Source organism: Epinephelus moara, chromosome 18, assembly GCF_006386435.1.
Source record: "Epinephelus moara isolate mb chromosome 18, YSFRI_EMoa_1.0, whole genome shotgun sequence".
Lineage (NCBI taxonomy): Eukaryota > Metazoa > Chordata > Actinopteri > Perciformes > Serranidae > Epinephelus > Epinephelus moara.
The window spans coordinates 35,697,425-35,712,943 of record NC_065523.1 but is presented as its reverse complement, the minus strand read 5'-3'; the positions used below and the strand labels follow the sequence as shown (position 1 = coordinate 35,712,943).

The 15,519-nt window shown below is 40.3% G+C and overlaps 2 protein-coding genes across 2 annotated transcripts in view; one reads left to right on the top strand and one right to left on the bottom strand.

Annotated features, from left to right (window-relative positions):
- The first annotated feature begins 1,344 nt into the window (after nt 1-1,344).
- s1pr5a (sphingosine-1-phosphate receptor 5a) lies at nt 1,345-7,258 on the top strand. Its single transcript, XM_050069240.1, has 2 exons — nt 1,345-1,483; nt 2,890-7,258. The coding sequence occupies exon 2, from the start codon at nt 3,132-3,134 to the stop codon at nt 4,335-4,337; it is 1,206 nt and encodes a 401-aa protein (XP_049925197.1). The 5' UTR covers nt 1,345-1,483; nt 2,890-3,131; the 3' UTR covers nt 4,338-7,258.
- Nucleotides 7,259-13,869: 6,611 nt separating this feature from the next.
- The window catches only part of spc24 (SPC24 component of NDC80 kinetochore complex), a 6,246-nt gene continuing 4,596 nt past the window's right edge, over nt 13,870-15,519 (bottom strand). The window contains exons 5-6 of the mRNA XM_050069262.1: nt 14,181-14,257; nt 13,870-14,094 (exon numbers count right to left, since the gene is read on the bottom strand). Coding sequence (XP_049925219.1) covers nt 13,988-14,094; nt 14,181-14,257 — 184 coding nt within the window. The 3' untranslated portion in view covers nt 13,870-13,987. The remainder of the gene's footprint in view (nt 14,095-14,180; nt 14,258-15,519) is intronic.

Here is a 15,519-nt window from a genome sequence, read left to right as displayed (position 1 = left end):
GTTCTGTGGACGATAAACCAGGTGCAGACTGATAAAGGAGGAAATACAGTGAGTGCTGGACGGAGCAGTGAGTGACAACAACCCCGCCCACATTTAAGAGGACTGTCTGTGGTGGAAACACTAGGGTCTAGGTACCATGTCTGAAGGGTTACTGTTGGTTCCAAAGGTACTGTACTGAAAGTGTTTGGTGGAAACGGGGCTTATGTTTCTGCAAACCACGTACACGTCACATTTGCTTCAATCCTTACCTGTTATTTTAATTTTTTTCTGGCTGGTGTTTTTTTCCTCTCATTTTGAGGTGGTCTGGTGTTGTTGAAAAATAGAAAATCAATGAACTTAAGTCATAAAAAAACTGTTTTGAAGTTTAAAATTCAGGTATCGTGACACAGTTTCTGACTATTTTAATCTGCTGCCTCAAGTGTGAGACATTAATTTCCAGGCACGGCGCTGTGACATCACAACTATAGAAACCAGTTGTGGTTCAATATATAACTCACACAAGACTGATGTGAAAACTTGAAGCCTGCAGTGCATCCACCCACACACACCCACTCTTACACACACAGAAGACGGAGACATCTTGTGTCCAGCTGTTTTATGTGTCTTTTCATAAAGACTAGATTTTTCGGTGATGGAGAGGGAGCAGATGTAATTTTAAGTATTTCTGATGAGATAATTGAACTTTTTATCCACAAATTATTATTAAAAACCGAGTATTTGTATGTCTTGAAGCTTCTCTGGAGAGGAAACATTTCTATAAATGGCATGTGGGCCAAAAAAGTGATTTTTTTTTTCAAGTGTGAGCTAAAAGATAATTACAGATGACGCCTATCTGCAAGTTATTTTCTGAGATCTGGGGTTTCTGGCCTGCAGAACAGACCGAGCCGCACCTGCCTCACAAATTACAGTTTTTCCACGGACAAATTAACTTGTGGTTTTTGTAGTTTTGAGTTTACTTCAGAGTGTTTCTCTTTTACTCACTGTGGGAGACGCACACACACACACACACAGACAGATTTCTACATAATCTGACAAACCTGAAGAGCAACATAGAGCTGATGATCTGCAGCTATAATTACACACTGACTACAAACAGGAGAAAACCACACTTGGCATCAGTGACAGTAACCTGGGTGCACCTGAGGGCAAACTGCACTATGAGGTGAAAATCTCACTTTCTTCTTCTTCTTCTGCTTCTGTTGTCGCAGTGACAAACAGAAACATAATTTGTCACCGGGCTGTGATGCCTCCTGAGGGCAAATCAGAAAAAAGGGGGTCAGGCGGAGGAGGGAGGAAAATCGTTGAAGGGCAAAAACATTAGAGACCAACCCACTACGTGTTGAGTCCTGCCCTGCGCGCTGTTCCCACATCACACTCACATGTCGCTGTGAGCGGCTGAGTCCGACCTGTCCTCCTCTCCTCTCTCTGTGGGATCCTTTCTGCTGCTGCTGAAGTCTCTCTGGATATTTACACGTCTCTACAGGTGCGTGGAAAAGTTTTTAAAAGTTGCTTTGTTACCATGTGGGCTGGATAAGATGCGCACAGGAGCGTGAAATGCGTCTGTGGAGCTCGGTGATACATTCATAGTAACGTTACTGTGTGACAGTGGTCAGTTTAACTCCTGCAGTGTCCGTAATGTGGATAGCTTTGTCCTTAGACATGTTCTTTTACTGTGTGCACGCCAGTTAAAACGTGGATATATATGTAAAGCAGTTATTGACCTGCAGGCTCAGTCGAATTGTCTGTACGAGTTAAAGTTCCCGGTTTGGACATTTGAAAACATGCGTATCTATTCTGGTTATTATGATGCACAAATGCACGTAAGACATGATTTAGTTAGCAGTTGTTGTTCCCCAATATTAACCGGTACGCTCAGCTATGAAACAATAAGCTCTAATTGTCTGTACGAGATTAATGTGCCAGTTTGGATACTTGAAAATGCGTATTTACGCATATACGTGCGTATTTGTTCTGATTATTATGACATATAATACATATAAGATACAAGTAAGTTTCTGTTTTTGTGTCTCTAATATTAACCACTAAACTGAGTCATTAACCAATCCGCTCTAATTGTCTGCAGGGGTTAAATTTGCTGGGTTAAATACTTGAAACATGCGTATTTACGCATATACGTGCGTGTCTATTCTGATCGTAAATACATATAAAACAAGAGTTAGTTTGTATTAGTTGTGTCCCTAATATTAAGCAGTGAGCTTAGCTAATAACCAATAAGCTGTAATTGTCCGTTAAGAGTTAAGTTTGCTGGTTTGGATGCTTGGAAACATGCGTTTTTACGCATGTACGTGCGTATTTATTCTGATTAGGATGACACACCATGTATAAATACACATAAGATACGAGTAAGTTTATATTGGTTGTGTCCCTAACATTAGCCAATAAGCTCTAATTGTCTGTACGAGTAAAATGTGCCGGTGACAAAACTTAAATCCATGCGTATTTGCGCATATGTGCGTATTTATTATGGTATTAAGGCACAGATATTTGCAAGTTGGTTATATTCGTTGTGTCCTTAATGCTGTATAAAAACGTGGGTTTAATTTTTTACTGGCAGGAAAACTCTGCCACTAAGAGTCAAAGAAAACATTCAATAAAAACTTTGCTTCAGATTTTAAAGTTTTTCCGTTTTTCCTCCCATTGTGAACTCTTTATGTCCTTGGAGTTATTATTACTGTAAGCGGTCCGTACCGGAGGCTTTCCCCCTCATTAATAACGCAGATATGATCTCTATTATGTGTAATCATCTGTATGTATTCTGGGGATTAATTGGAGCGGGTTTCTAAATTAATTCCATACTCTTTTCCTGTCGTTGATTCTGTTTATTTTTCGTCATCAGTACTAACTTTCCTCTCCTCTTGTTTGATGCAGGCTGGCTCTCGTCGCCTCCTAGTGTGCAGCCCGGGCATTGAAACAATGTGATTTTGGGGGGTGGAAAAGACTCCAACCACAGGAAATCCTATTTGATAGCATCAAAGAAACAGCAGCTGACTGTCTCTGTCTTCTCAAGTTTTCAATACAGAGAAAGAATGCACAGTCTGAGGACTTTATGACACTTTGTCTGTGGATCTAATCTTTAAATCAAACAACAGAAAGAAAAGAAAACCCCAAATATGGCCACAGAGTCTTTTCATGCTGCCTATGCTGCTGTAGCTCCGTCCACCATCCCCATGACCCCCTCCACAAGGAACCTGCTGAGGATGTTTCGTGAGTACCAGAGTAACGCTGTGATCTTGCAGCACTACAACTTCACAGGCAAACTGCAGGAGAACAAGTACAAAGAAGGACTCAAACCAGAGGCCATCGCCTTTCTGCTGGTGTGCGTGCTCATAGTCGTAGAAAACGCTGTGGTGCTTCTGGCGATCTGGAAGAACAAGAAGTTCCACCTGCCCATGTACTACCTCCTGGGCAACCTGACTCTCTCCGACCTGCTCGCAGGCTTCACCTACATGGTGAACATCATAACATCCGGCGCCAACACTTTAAGCATGACCCCGGTGCTGTGGTTCCTGAGGGAGGGGGGCGTGTTCATCATGCTGGCTGCCTCCGTCATCAGCCTGCTGGCCATCGCCATAGAGCGTCACGTTACCATGGTGAGGATGAAGCCGTACCAGGGGGACAAACAGGGGCGGATGTTCGCTCTGATCGGCGCCAGCTGGGTGCTGTCGGTGTTCCTGGGCGTCCTGCCGGTCCTGGGCTGGAACTGTATGGGCCAGCTGGACCAGTGCTCCACGGTCCTGCCGCTGTACGCCAAGAGCTACATCCTCTTCTGCATCACCATCTTCAGTGCCATCCTCATGTCCATTGTGGTGCTGTACGTCCGCATCTTCCGCATCGTCAAGTCCAACACCCAGCGCCTTGCTTCGGTTCCGCAGCGCAAAGGCCTCTACAGGAAGTCCCAGAAGTACATGGCCCTGCTGAAGACGGTCACCATCGTCCTGGGAGTCTTCATCATGTGCTGGCTGCCGCTCTTCATCCTCCTCCTGCTGGACTTCTGCTGTCCGGCCAAACAGTGTGGTGTGCTCTTTAAGGCGGACTATTTCCTGGGCATCGCCATGTTCAACTCCCTCCTCAACCCCATCATCTACACGCTGACCAGCAAGGACATGAGGAAGGCCATCCTCCAGCTGCTCTGCCGACACTGCCTCCTGACTAAGGACGGGCAGGTGAAGAAGATCGGCATGCCCTTCCTGGAGTGCAGCACCAGCAAGGCGGACGCAGCCTCTCACAGACTGGAGGGACTGGAGACGACAGTGTCCTCCGGTAACTTTACACCCTCTCCCATCAAAGCCATTTACCCCAGGATGTCTAAAACATGACCACTTAACTGAGAGCAAGGACTCGGACTAAAGACTTGGCTGCTTGTCTCTAATCTGAGCTGCACCTGCGCTCCAGGCGAGTTAACAGTGCATGACAGGAGCTGAAGGTTTGTGTTGCACTCTGCCAGGCGTGAACGGAATAAACTGGATGTGTGTTAGAGACGTTTAAATTGGGAGAAAGACATTAACCTTGAGAGTTTTCTAATCACAAAAAGCAGAAATGTCAGAGCCTCAAAAGTAGGCGTCAGTTTCCTGTGGAAAAAAAAAACAGCATTACATTTATTTCTAAGACAGTGAAAACAGGGCCAGTATTAAAAAATATCATTTCATTCTATCAGTTTTCCACATGAAATGAAATCAAAGACTGTGCAGACATGAATGCAGCTAATTACGCTGTACATCTGATAAACTGGGCCCGAAGCCCGAGCATGAGGGTTTGTCCTTATCTCCTCTCCCTGTGTAGCACATAATGACATGTTGTTACAAACACGGAGCATCCACACCCAAAACCTGCTGCCAAACCCATGTAATTTCTGCCATGTGAGTTTTGGTCAGCAGCAGTGCAGGGTAGAGGTCCCCTCGGCCGAGATCAGAGGCTCAGTGGCCTGGAGACGCACTGAGGACGTCATACGGAGGGCTGCGCAGAGCGGTTTGCAGCTCTGGAGGTCCCCTCACAACACATGTAGCGACACATGATGAATGACTTAAAGCAATAAAGCAGACAGTGGAGGTTTGTTGACGCCTTCTTGGTCTGACGGAGAATATCACAGTGATGTGCTGTAGGTCCTGCACAAAAATTTTAAGTGGAAACAGACAACTTTTAAACTTTTCCCCCCTCATATTTCAAAGTGGTATTAATTTCAGTTTCAATGTGCTTTATTGGTGCCAATGTCAGGTGAACAATACTGCCAAAGTGTCCAGGATAACATTATCGTTGGCGCAGCTGTTGCAAAAACAACAGGATTGCTTTTCGTTTCTCCTCAGAGCCTACCATCTACCAAAGAGTTTCCATGGTTATTTCTGTGGTTCCCATGGATGTATAAAGAGAACTGGAGAACTGTCGCTCCAGTGTCTGATTTCGTGACATTTAATACAACAGCGTCGGCCTCTAGTGAGACATACAACATACACATTGACAGTGCTTTCTAAATAATAATAATAATAGCATTAACATGTAGGTATGGAGCTCCCAGATCTCATTGTTTTCCCAAATTGGGGACATTTTTGGCGGCTGTTATTCTTTCAGTTAGCTGCTAACTGCTAACAGCTCCTTTAAAAACTCCTGCAATGGGTAGCACACATAACATGTCATCAAAAGTCACATCTGTGCCGCCCATGATCCCATCAGACATCAATTCGGCGCTGTAACCACCTTCGATACTAGCGAGACAACTCTGTCCCCCTATTCCGCGATTGTACCTTTCATACAGAACGACGACGCGGCATAGCGGTGTGAAATTCTCGCCTTGAAGAGGCAGTGTAAAAAAGGCTTCTGAAAGTTACTCAGTGGTGCCGGAAGCCAAAAAAGTTTGACTAAAATTATTCGGATCTTCCATATCGTTGGGCCCATAGAGCAAACGCACCTGAGACTTCCACGGACTGAGCTAGCTACTTCCCCTTTAGCGCTTTCAGGGTTCCTACGGCTTATGGCAAAACTTTTTGAGACTTTAATGAATTAAATTTAAGACCAATTTTTTACAATGACCTAAAGTGAAAAAAAATACGAAGTGACAGTAGTTATGAAGGGCTAGAAACATTTTTATATAAAACGTTTAGTGTGACATAAAACATTACTTTTTGGGAAACACCCTCCATTACTTGGCGATTTTGTGTTTCTCACTCTACATGTGAGACTCTTGAGTAATTTACAGAACGCACGTGGAGCCAAGAAAGTTCAACTTCCATGTCGCATTTTTAAGACTATTGAAAGATTGATTTAAGATGTTTTAATACCAATCAAGGCCTTTTTGTTAGATTAGTGAATCTGCAGGAACCCTGCTTCCGCTGACTTGAATGTGGCTAAATGATTTAATCGTGTGGCTCATCTAGACTTAAGAAATGTTATCAGACTGAATGGATCAAACCCTGGTCATGAAACGAGTCATTTCACCGGGGTTGTGACTCTCAGAAATACGTACCCATTGATTTAAAGGCGTCTCTTTCACAATGTAGGTCAATGGGAAAGTCTTTTGGGCCCATGGCACCCACAGGTTGTAACTCCACAGTTTGGCCACTATGTCAAATTGGCTTCAAAGCCCGGTGCTGTTTCTGGGGTTTGGTTGCGCCACTGTCCACCATTTCCTCTCCAGGGGATAGTGACTGCAGAGAGCTTATATTAATACAAAAAACAAATGTTTTGTCCTCCTCCTGTTTTGGTTGCACGATGGTTGACGCACTTCCTTTGTGCCGTCACTCGAGCCCTCAGATCGAATCCGGTGGCACACAGAAAGTGAATGCGAAGCTTATAGGGGATCAACCTAAACACAGATGGTGTCATTATTCTACAGCTGTTATCTGTGCAATCGACATTTAATTCCTAAGTTAAAGCAAAAAAAAATCTTTCTAGTTGGAGAAAGTTTCCCATGAAATGATATGAATCTGTTTTTCTAGTGAAAGAGCTCAGATATCATTGTGTGCCACACAACAGCAACCTGTCAAAGCCCCAGACATCAGACTGTGTGGGCTTCAAAGACCTGGGAAATTTCATTGTGGTTATAGTGACATAAAATGTAAAAAATGTCAACTGTAATATTGTACATAAATGTAAAAAGAAAAATAATCTATTACTGATTTGTTTTGTATACTGTGTAAATATCTATAGTCTTCTCTGAGCTGCATTTTGTATTTGTAAAAACCTCACTTAAGTTATGATGTCACTTTTTACATGTGCACTGAATAAAAACATGTGAATGAAGTTTAAATGGAGGTTTGTATGAATTATTAACTCCTGAGAAACGCCTCAGCTGGCTTTGTTTCAATGGTTAACGTCTGAAAGTTTCCCTCCCTCACGTTTCTTAGCGCTAAACGAAACTTGAATAAATGACGAAACACTCTCCGTTAGGATCACATACGAAGCACAGTTTGATAAACTACAGGAAAAAAAAATCTAAATATTATAAATGACATTGAAACAGATTAACTATGAAAATTATAAATCTATTTCACATTAAAATAAAGAAGTATTTTCTGTGATTTTATTCCATATCAATATTATCTAATGAAGTCTATTATTTTCTATCTTCTATCTATAATTTTTTTTTAATTTGGTTTACTAATACATATTTACTATGTGAATAAACACTGAGTGAGCAGAACAATATGGAGGATGAAGAATGACCTAAGCATCAATAAATAAATAAATAAATAAGGACTAATAATAAATAAACAAACAAATAAATATATAAATATCAGAATAATTAAATAAATATAGAAATAAATTAATAAATTAAATAAAAACATGAATAAATAAATACATATGAATAAATACAGGACTAAAAAAATACATTTGTAGATAAAAAAAATAATGAATACAGGAATAAAAAAAATCCTGTATAAACCTGAATAAACTACAGCCATTTTTTGTGTTTATTTGTTCATTTAAATGTATTATTAATCAATAATATAGTAATATATTATAGTATATAGTAACATTTTATCATTTATTGTTGTAATATCTAGGAATATTGATAAACAATATGTAAATAAATTTTTAAAAAATAAATGTATGCATAAATAAATAAAAATAATAAAATAAATATATAAAAAATAATAAATATGGCAATAAATAAATAAACAAATAAATACATGAATAAATAAATCTGAAAATAAATGCATAAAAATAACTTTATGTGAAGAAATAAACAAATAAATATGGCAATATATATAAAAAAGGCATAAATAAATAAATATGTAAATAAACAAAATGCTTAATAAATATGGAAATAGGTGAATGCATAAATAAATATGTAAATAAATAAATGAACAAATAAATAAATATGAAATATATAAAAATGTATATATAAACAAATAAGTGTATAAATAAAGAAATAAATACAAAATGATATGAAATAATAAATGTTGAAATAAATAGATAAATGCATAAACAATTCATTATTTATTGCTGTAATTCTTTACTTGTATGTTAATGAGGTAGCAGGTCCTTAACTCTGCATTTCTTTATTATTGCATTTATTTATTTACGTGTTCTTTTTCAGCATTTTTTTTTACTTATTTCTGCATATATCTATTTATTTATTTTTTGATACTTGTGTCAGTTTACCAAGGCCTGTCTTAAGTTGCACCATAATACATCACGAGTTAGTTCATCTTCAGTTACACCAGTCGGAAGTATTATGTGCTGCGTTACTCTGCCGAATATTAATATGCAACCGTACAAACTTTATTTAAACACTAGTGACTTGAAGAAGTCGTGAGGTGAGTTGTGAGGGGAAAGTCACACAGATAGGGGCTCAGCCATGACTAACAACACCCCTCCTCCATACAAACCACCTGTTAACCACTTGTTAAGAGATGTGATGTGTGCGGCTGAGGAACAGATGAAGCTGCAGAAACAAGCTGCTGTGAGCGAGCTGAAGTTCTGTTTACCGTAAGGAAACCACATATCAATGTGTGGGTCTCTAAACTTATTGTACGTGTCAGATTGAGCCTCCCTGACAGCGTATGTCATCCTGCCCACTCTTAACCACTTGCCACGCTGCATTGGTACACAGCCGTGGCACTGCGTCCTTTTCAAAGAAGGAGGAGGAAGTTTCACTTCTCAGCAAAGCAGGTCTCTGGGTAAATAATAATACACACACACACACATGCTGTGCCTTGCAGAAACACTACGTGGGCACTACTCTGCTGCCTGGAGATAAGGTTTCAGCAGCTTCTTCTCATCACTGATGTTTTATTATGACACTGGTGCCTGAATTTAACAAATCAGAGATGAATTTGTTTCATACCGCACAGTTACATTTAAAGACGCCTGTCGTTTTTTCTCAGGGCCCGGCACCTACCAACGAGGTAAAGTTTCCGTGGTTATTTCAGTTGCTCCCATGGATGTATAAAGAGAACAGGATACGGCGTCAGAGGCAGAGTTCATTACTATAGACCTAATAAGAGAGATTACGCTCTACGGCCGCTACAAAGTCCCTTCATTACACCACCTTTGCATTTTTGCCTCTAGTGTGACATATAACATATATGTCAGCAGCACTTTCTAAACAATAACATGGCAGTAACAATCATTTATCGTCCCTGTTATATGCCAGCTGATCTCGTCCTCAGTTCAGAGGGCAAGAAGCTCCTGGACCTCATTGTTTCCCATTTTTATCTGCTGTTCTTCTTCTTTGAGGTAGCTGCTAACTGCTAACAGCTACTTTTAAATCTACTGTGGCGGGTCACATACTTAACATCTTGTCAAAACATCACACCTGTGCCGCCCATGATCCCACCCCGCTAGCTGTCCCATTTATACAGACATCATTTTGCCGCTCGATGCCGCCTTAAAGGCGAGACAACTCTGTCCCTCCATTCCAGGACTGTACCTTTTCTAAAGAACGAGGCAGCATAACGGCATGAAATTCCCGCCTTGAAGAGGCAGTGTAAAAAAGGCGTTTGAAAGTTGAAGCCAAAAAAGTTCAACTTCTGTGGGCCTATACAGCAAACGTACCACGGACTGAGCTAGCTACTTATGGATAGCATTCTCTGGGTTCCTACGGCTTAAGGCAAGTTAGATTCAAACTTTTAAAGACTTTTTTGATGCCTCTCGTAATGAAATTTAAGACCAATTTTACAATAATCAAAACTGAAGGAAAATAAAACAAAACATGAAAGGCCATTATGTAGGGCTAGCAAAACTTTTATATAAAATGGTTATTGTAACATAAAACATTACTTTTTTTGGGAAATGCCTACTGTTTGTTGGCGATTTTGTGTCTCACTCTGCATTTTCAGACGCTGTTCTTCTTCTGTGAGTTAGCCGCTAACTGCTAACAACTAACATCGAACAGCTACTTTTTAAATCTCACACCGTGGGTCGCACACATTACACATCATCAAATCGTCACACCTGTGCTGCCCATGGTCCTATCCTGTTCTTGCTGGACAAGGAAGTACTACAAAGCGCAGCGACTTGCCATGGAGTGCTGCCCACTTGCTTTTGGCACTCATGTTAACTGATTTGACTATTCACACTGGACATGGCGCGGCACAGAGCGTCCAAGCCGGCTCATGATCTGCAGCAATAGTTCCAGCATTTGGCCTATTTTTTCCGTGAGAGAATCTGGCAAGAACACACACTGAAAACGTACTGTAGACGATATTAAGTTTTATTTAATGTGAAATAAATGATCTGACAATGATAAATGACCGAGTATGCATCCCATGCTTCCACATATTTGTCAGTTACGCCTAAACAAAGAGCGAGAGAAGAGCAGAGCCACACACAAGCAGACAATTAACAAATCGGGGTGCTTCCACATCCTGTGTGAACCCGCTGTTATACAGACATAGTTTTGGTGCTGTTACTACCTCCTGTAGTACTATAAAGACAAGACTCTGCCCCCCCCACCCCACCCCCCCACCTCTACGATTGTACCTTACATACCGCAGTGAGGCGACATAATGGCGAGATATTCCCTGCTTGAACAGGCAGTGTGAAAGGAGCTCAATCCACAGTGATGAGGCCTACGTAACACTCATATCACACTATAGTTTCCACTATTTTCACTTTCTAGTGTGATGTGTGTATCAGCGTTTTTACTGCTCTTGTGCAATAAAGTCTATCTATCTATCTATCTATCTGTAATGAAGACAGTGCAGCATTTGATCAGACCCACACAGTCGAGCAGCAGCCTCTGCTGTGTTTCACTAACGCCTCTGACAAACCACACACAGAACTGCAGCACAGCGAAATACTAGAACCCGTAGTTATGATATTAACAGCAATTTGTTGAGTTTATTTATTGTTATATGATATATTACATTTGCTCATGATTATCTTGGACGGTGCTGCGTGGCTGCCTTTCGTAGTGAGCTGAAAGATTCTTTTTCTTTAATATTTTTTTATTCATCAGTATGTTGAGAGGGCTGGGGGGATGTTTGGAGCATATTTTGAATAATGCCAAACAAAATCTAAGTGTTAACCCGTTATCAACAGTGCTGCTTTCTACTGCTGCTCTGCATGACCTGTGAATTTTATCCTTTCATTGGTTCAAAACATCTTGCCAAATGACTGCAGTTGAAAATCAGCCAGCTGGCTAACACTGGCACATTTACAGACATGTTGATTAATGGGTGTTGTCCTTATAAATAAAATAAATGAATATTATTTTTCAAAACAATAAAATGTCCTGAAACTCATCTGTTAATGTGAGCCAAGCCTGGGACAACAAGGGTTCATGGAGAGCTCCATTAATCACATAAACAACAGCAGTGTATGGCCAACTATATATCCACATGTTTGTGCTAGGAGGGAAAATAAACTACGGCCATTTTTTGTGTTTATTTGTTCATTTAAATGTTATTTATTTTAAATATTTTATCATTTATCGTTGTAATATCACAAGTTATTTTTTCTGTGCTGTTTTACTGCTGCTCTGTGAAGCACTTTGGGCTGCACAAGTGTATGAAAGGTGCTATATAAATAAAGTTTGATTTGAAACACAAATCAGTGTGGTGCAGGATCTAAAGTGTAATAATTTACATTAACCACAGAGCTGCTCGTCAATCTGAGCCAGCTGACACTACATGTGGAAACTGACAGTACAAACTAGTTAGCAAGCAGGTGGAGAGGTTGAAACAGTGCTGTAAAAGTAATGAACAAATGATAGAAACACAGTTAAAGTTTCTTAAATGAGGGTATGTGTACCCCTAGAGGTACTTTGGAGTACTGCAGAGGGTATGTGAGGTTTTATTTTTTATTTCAAAAATATCAGTCATGTATAATTCATAAAATAAGTTTAATTAAAAAATGTAAATCTAAAGTTCAGTAAAGCATATTTTATATTCAACATTCCTCTTTTCAGTGCAATCGTTAACTGCTGCAACAAACAGTCACATTGTTCACTGTGTGTTTCTATCAAAAGTATCAAAGACAGTACATTATTGAAAACTGTCTGAGAACCACTGGTGTAAAAACGAAGCATACCAGTAACCGTAAAGTGAAACCGATACGTATAGAGCAGTGGTTCCCAACTGTTGGGTTATGGGCTCATTCTGAATGGACCGCAAGTGACTCGCAAACATGTCAAGATTGTAAAAAACACACTGTATTCCTCAAGTGAAGCAAATTTCCAGTACAGAGCTTTTATTTTGAAGTGCCATTTCCTGCTGTAGAGTGAGTGACGAATGGACAGCTACTTGACAGAGACAGCTAACTGGTTCTGAACTGAATATATTAAATTGTGTGGACCCTGAACTAATGACTGAGGAGAACCACTGGTAGAGAGTAGCTCGTTCAAAACCCATCTTATTATTGGAAGCATTCAGCTGTGTACAAAGCCACCACCAGTCCTCCCCGTCCATATTATCTTTACACAAATAGATTTTTAAATGTTAACATTATTAAGACCATATTATGTAGAATAGAATAAACAGAATAACGTGTTGAATTTCACCACAGACAGATCTGACCAAACACAGTGGGCAGATATTTCTTGTATAGTTTATATAGTTAAGTAACCTGTTAACAGCCAACTGTTTCATCATGGCTGAGACTAAGCTCTGCGGTATGAGCCTCCCACTCAAGCTAACGTTAGCTACCCATGAGTAGAAACTGTCACCAGCATCATTTACATATTCACCACACTGACAGTAAATATTCACGTGTCTTAAGTGTCTCAAATCTCAGAGTAGAAAGTTAGGTTAACATTCTATGTGACATTTTTCTCTTTCCCCCAAAAGGCGGTGTGACCTTGGCAATGACACAACACTGGTCCAGACTGTGAACATCATGTGATACTGGAGACGTTTCAACAGTCAGGGTGCAGCACTAGATTGTAAATCAGTGACACTAGGAACATATTCTGCGTAACATTCGACATGTTTTGGGATTTTCATGAACATTTTTTAAACAACAGCCAAAGCAAATGTATACTTAAGACTTTTCTAAAACATTCTGTCAATTCCAAACCGTTTCCAGCTTTTCTATTATCATAACATTTCCAGGACTTTCATGATCTTGGGTGGAGGTTCATCAGACAAAACAAAGTTGGGAACCACGGGCCTAAACTATAGTGAAACTAGTCTGACTAATCCACACGCATGCAGGCCTCTTCTAAAGCTTTCGACAGTGTCTCACAGTTTTCATCAGCTAATGGATTCTGCTCATCTTGTAACCAAAATATGAAACTATAACAAAAACTCTGCTTTTAAAAACAGCTCATCTCTTTGCAATGTCTCATCTGAGTTTGTGTGATTAAAAGGAAACCATGTGGGCATATTAAAAACAGCTCTGCAGTGCCGTCTAGTGGCCGCTCTGCAGATGAGTCTGTGTTGCTGAGATATAAATACAGAACTACGAAAGGAATAAGGTCTGACATATTTAATCATAAAACAGTGTAAATGTTGTAAAGAACAGAAGACAAACAAATATAAAGACAAACAAAAACAATGTGCACATTTCTGACACCACCACCGCCCTCCATCTACCACTCAGTGCTGACAAAGCCCCACAGCTGGTCGCTTACATCATTCCGAGAACGCAGCGAGGTGTCGATGTTGATGGGCGTCGCCAGGTCGGCACCATAGTGCACTGCGAGAGGAGAAAAGAGACGGACAAACTGAAGCAAAATTAACAGACACACACAAGACATAAAACAACAGAAGACAAAAACGTACCTCCTCTTAAGATGTTGGGCTGTGTGTCGTATTCCCACTTGATCTTGGAAATTACGTAGTACAGCTGAGCCACGTATCTGATGAGGGGAGAATAAAATCAGAAAATACATCAAACTAAGCGCAACTCCCAAATTTAACTACTGTTAATGTCAAGATTTTTATTTCCAAAAAGAAGGGTGCTCAATGTTTAACACTGAGGACAAAACAAAGCTATATGTGTATCACATCCTCTACAGAAGCATTCAGCTGTTTTAGCAGCATGTAGAGAAATTGTCTCGCATGTTTTGCATCATCTGATCGGCTCTTATGATCAAACTCTTACACCCTATACACTGGCCTAAGTCCCACATTAACAAGGTGACGAAAACATAATTTTACAGCTCAGAAACATCGCTACGGTACGATTATTTATAAATGAAAAAAGATGCAGAGAAATTGATTCATGCCTTTATTTCAAGCCGACTTGACTACTGCAATGCCTCCCAAAAAACACCACACAGAGACTTCAGCTGATTGAAAACTCTGCAGCTCAGCTATGAACCAGAACCAAGAGGAGAGAGCACATCAGGCCAGTCTGAGCTGCTCTGCACTGACTTCCTTTTACATTTAGAATTGAGTTTAAGGTCCTCCTCCTTGTTTACAAAGCCCTACATGGGCTGGGACCGAGCTACATCGCTAACTCCCTTGTTAACTAGTTGCCTCCAAGAACACTGTGATCATCTGTTGCTGGTTTACTGGAGGATCCCAGCAACAGCCTGAAGATCAGAGATGCAGCTTTTGTCAGTGACGCCTCAAAGCTATGGAACACACTACCTACAGATATCAGGGAAGCTAGCTCGCTAAATAGTTTTAAAAGAAAGCTAAAGACGTATCTGTTCACTTTGGCCTTTAACTCTCTCTGACTTTCCTCATACAGGTCTGAAACTCCTCCCCTTTATGTTTCACGCTGCCACAGCTCTTTAAATATCTCACTTGATTTTATGATTTAGTTTTACAACCCTATGATTTTCTGTTTTATGTCCATTATGTCTATTTTCATATCTTCATAATCCTCGCTCCTTGTCCCCAACTCTGGCTGCTTGAAGTAAAGATAGTGAGGTAACTCTGTGTAGCAGCGGCGCACATCGTTAAAGAGAAATTTGGGTTTATTTCAACCTGTCTCCTATCGTCCTAAATTTGTTTCAAGTGACTAGTGACATAAAAATAATAGTTAGCATGTTAGCCGTTAGCCTAGATACAGCCGGGGCGCATAGTAGCGTCAGACCTGTTAAAACGTAAGTGAATGGGCAACCTTCAAGTGCAAAGTTAGTCCACTAAACAAGCTTTTTTTCCACAAAGA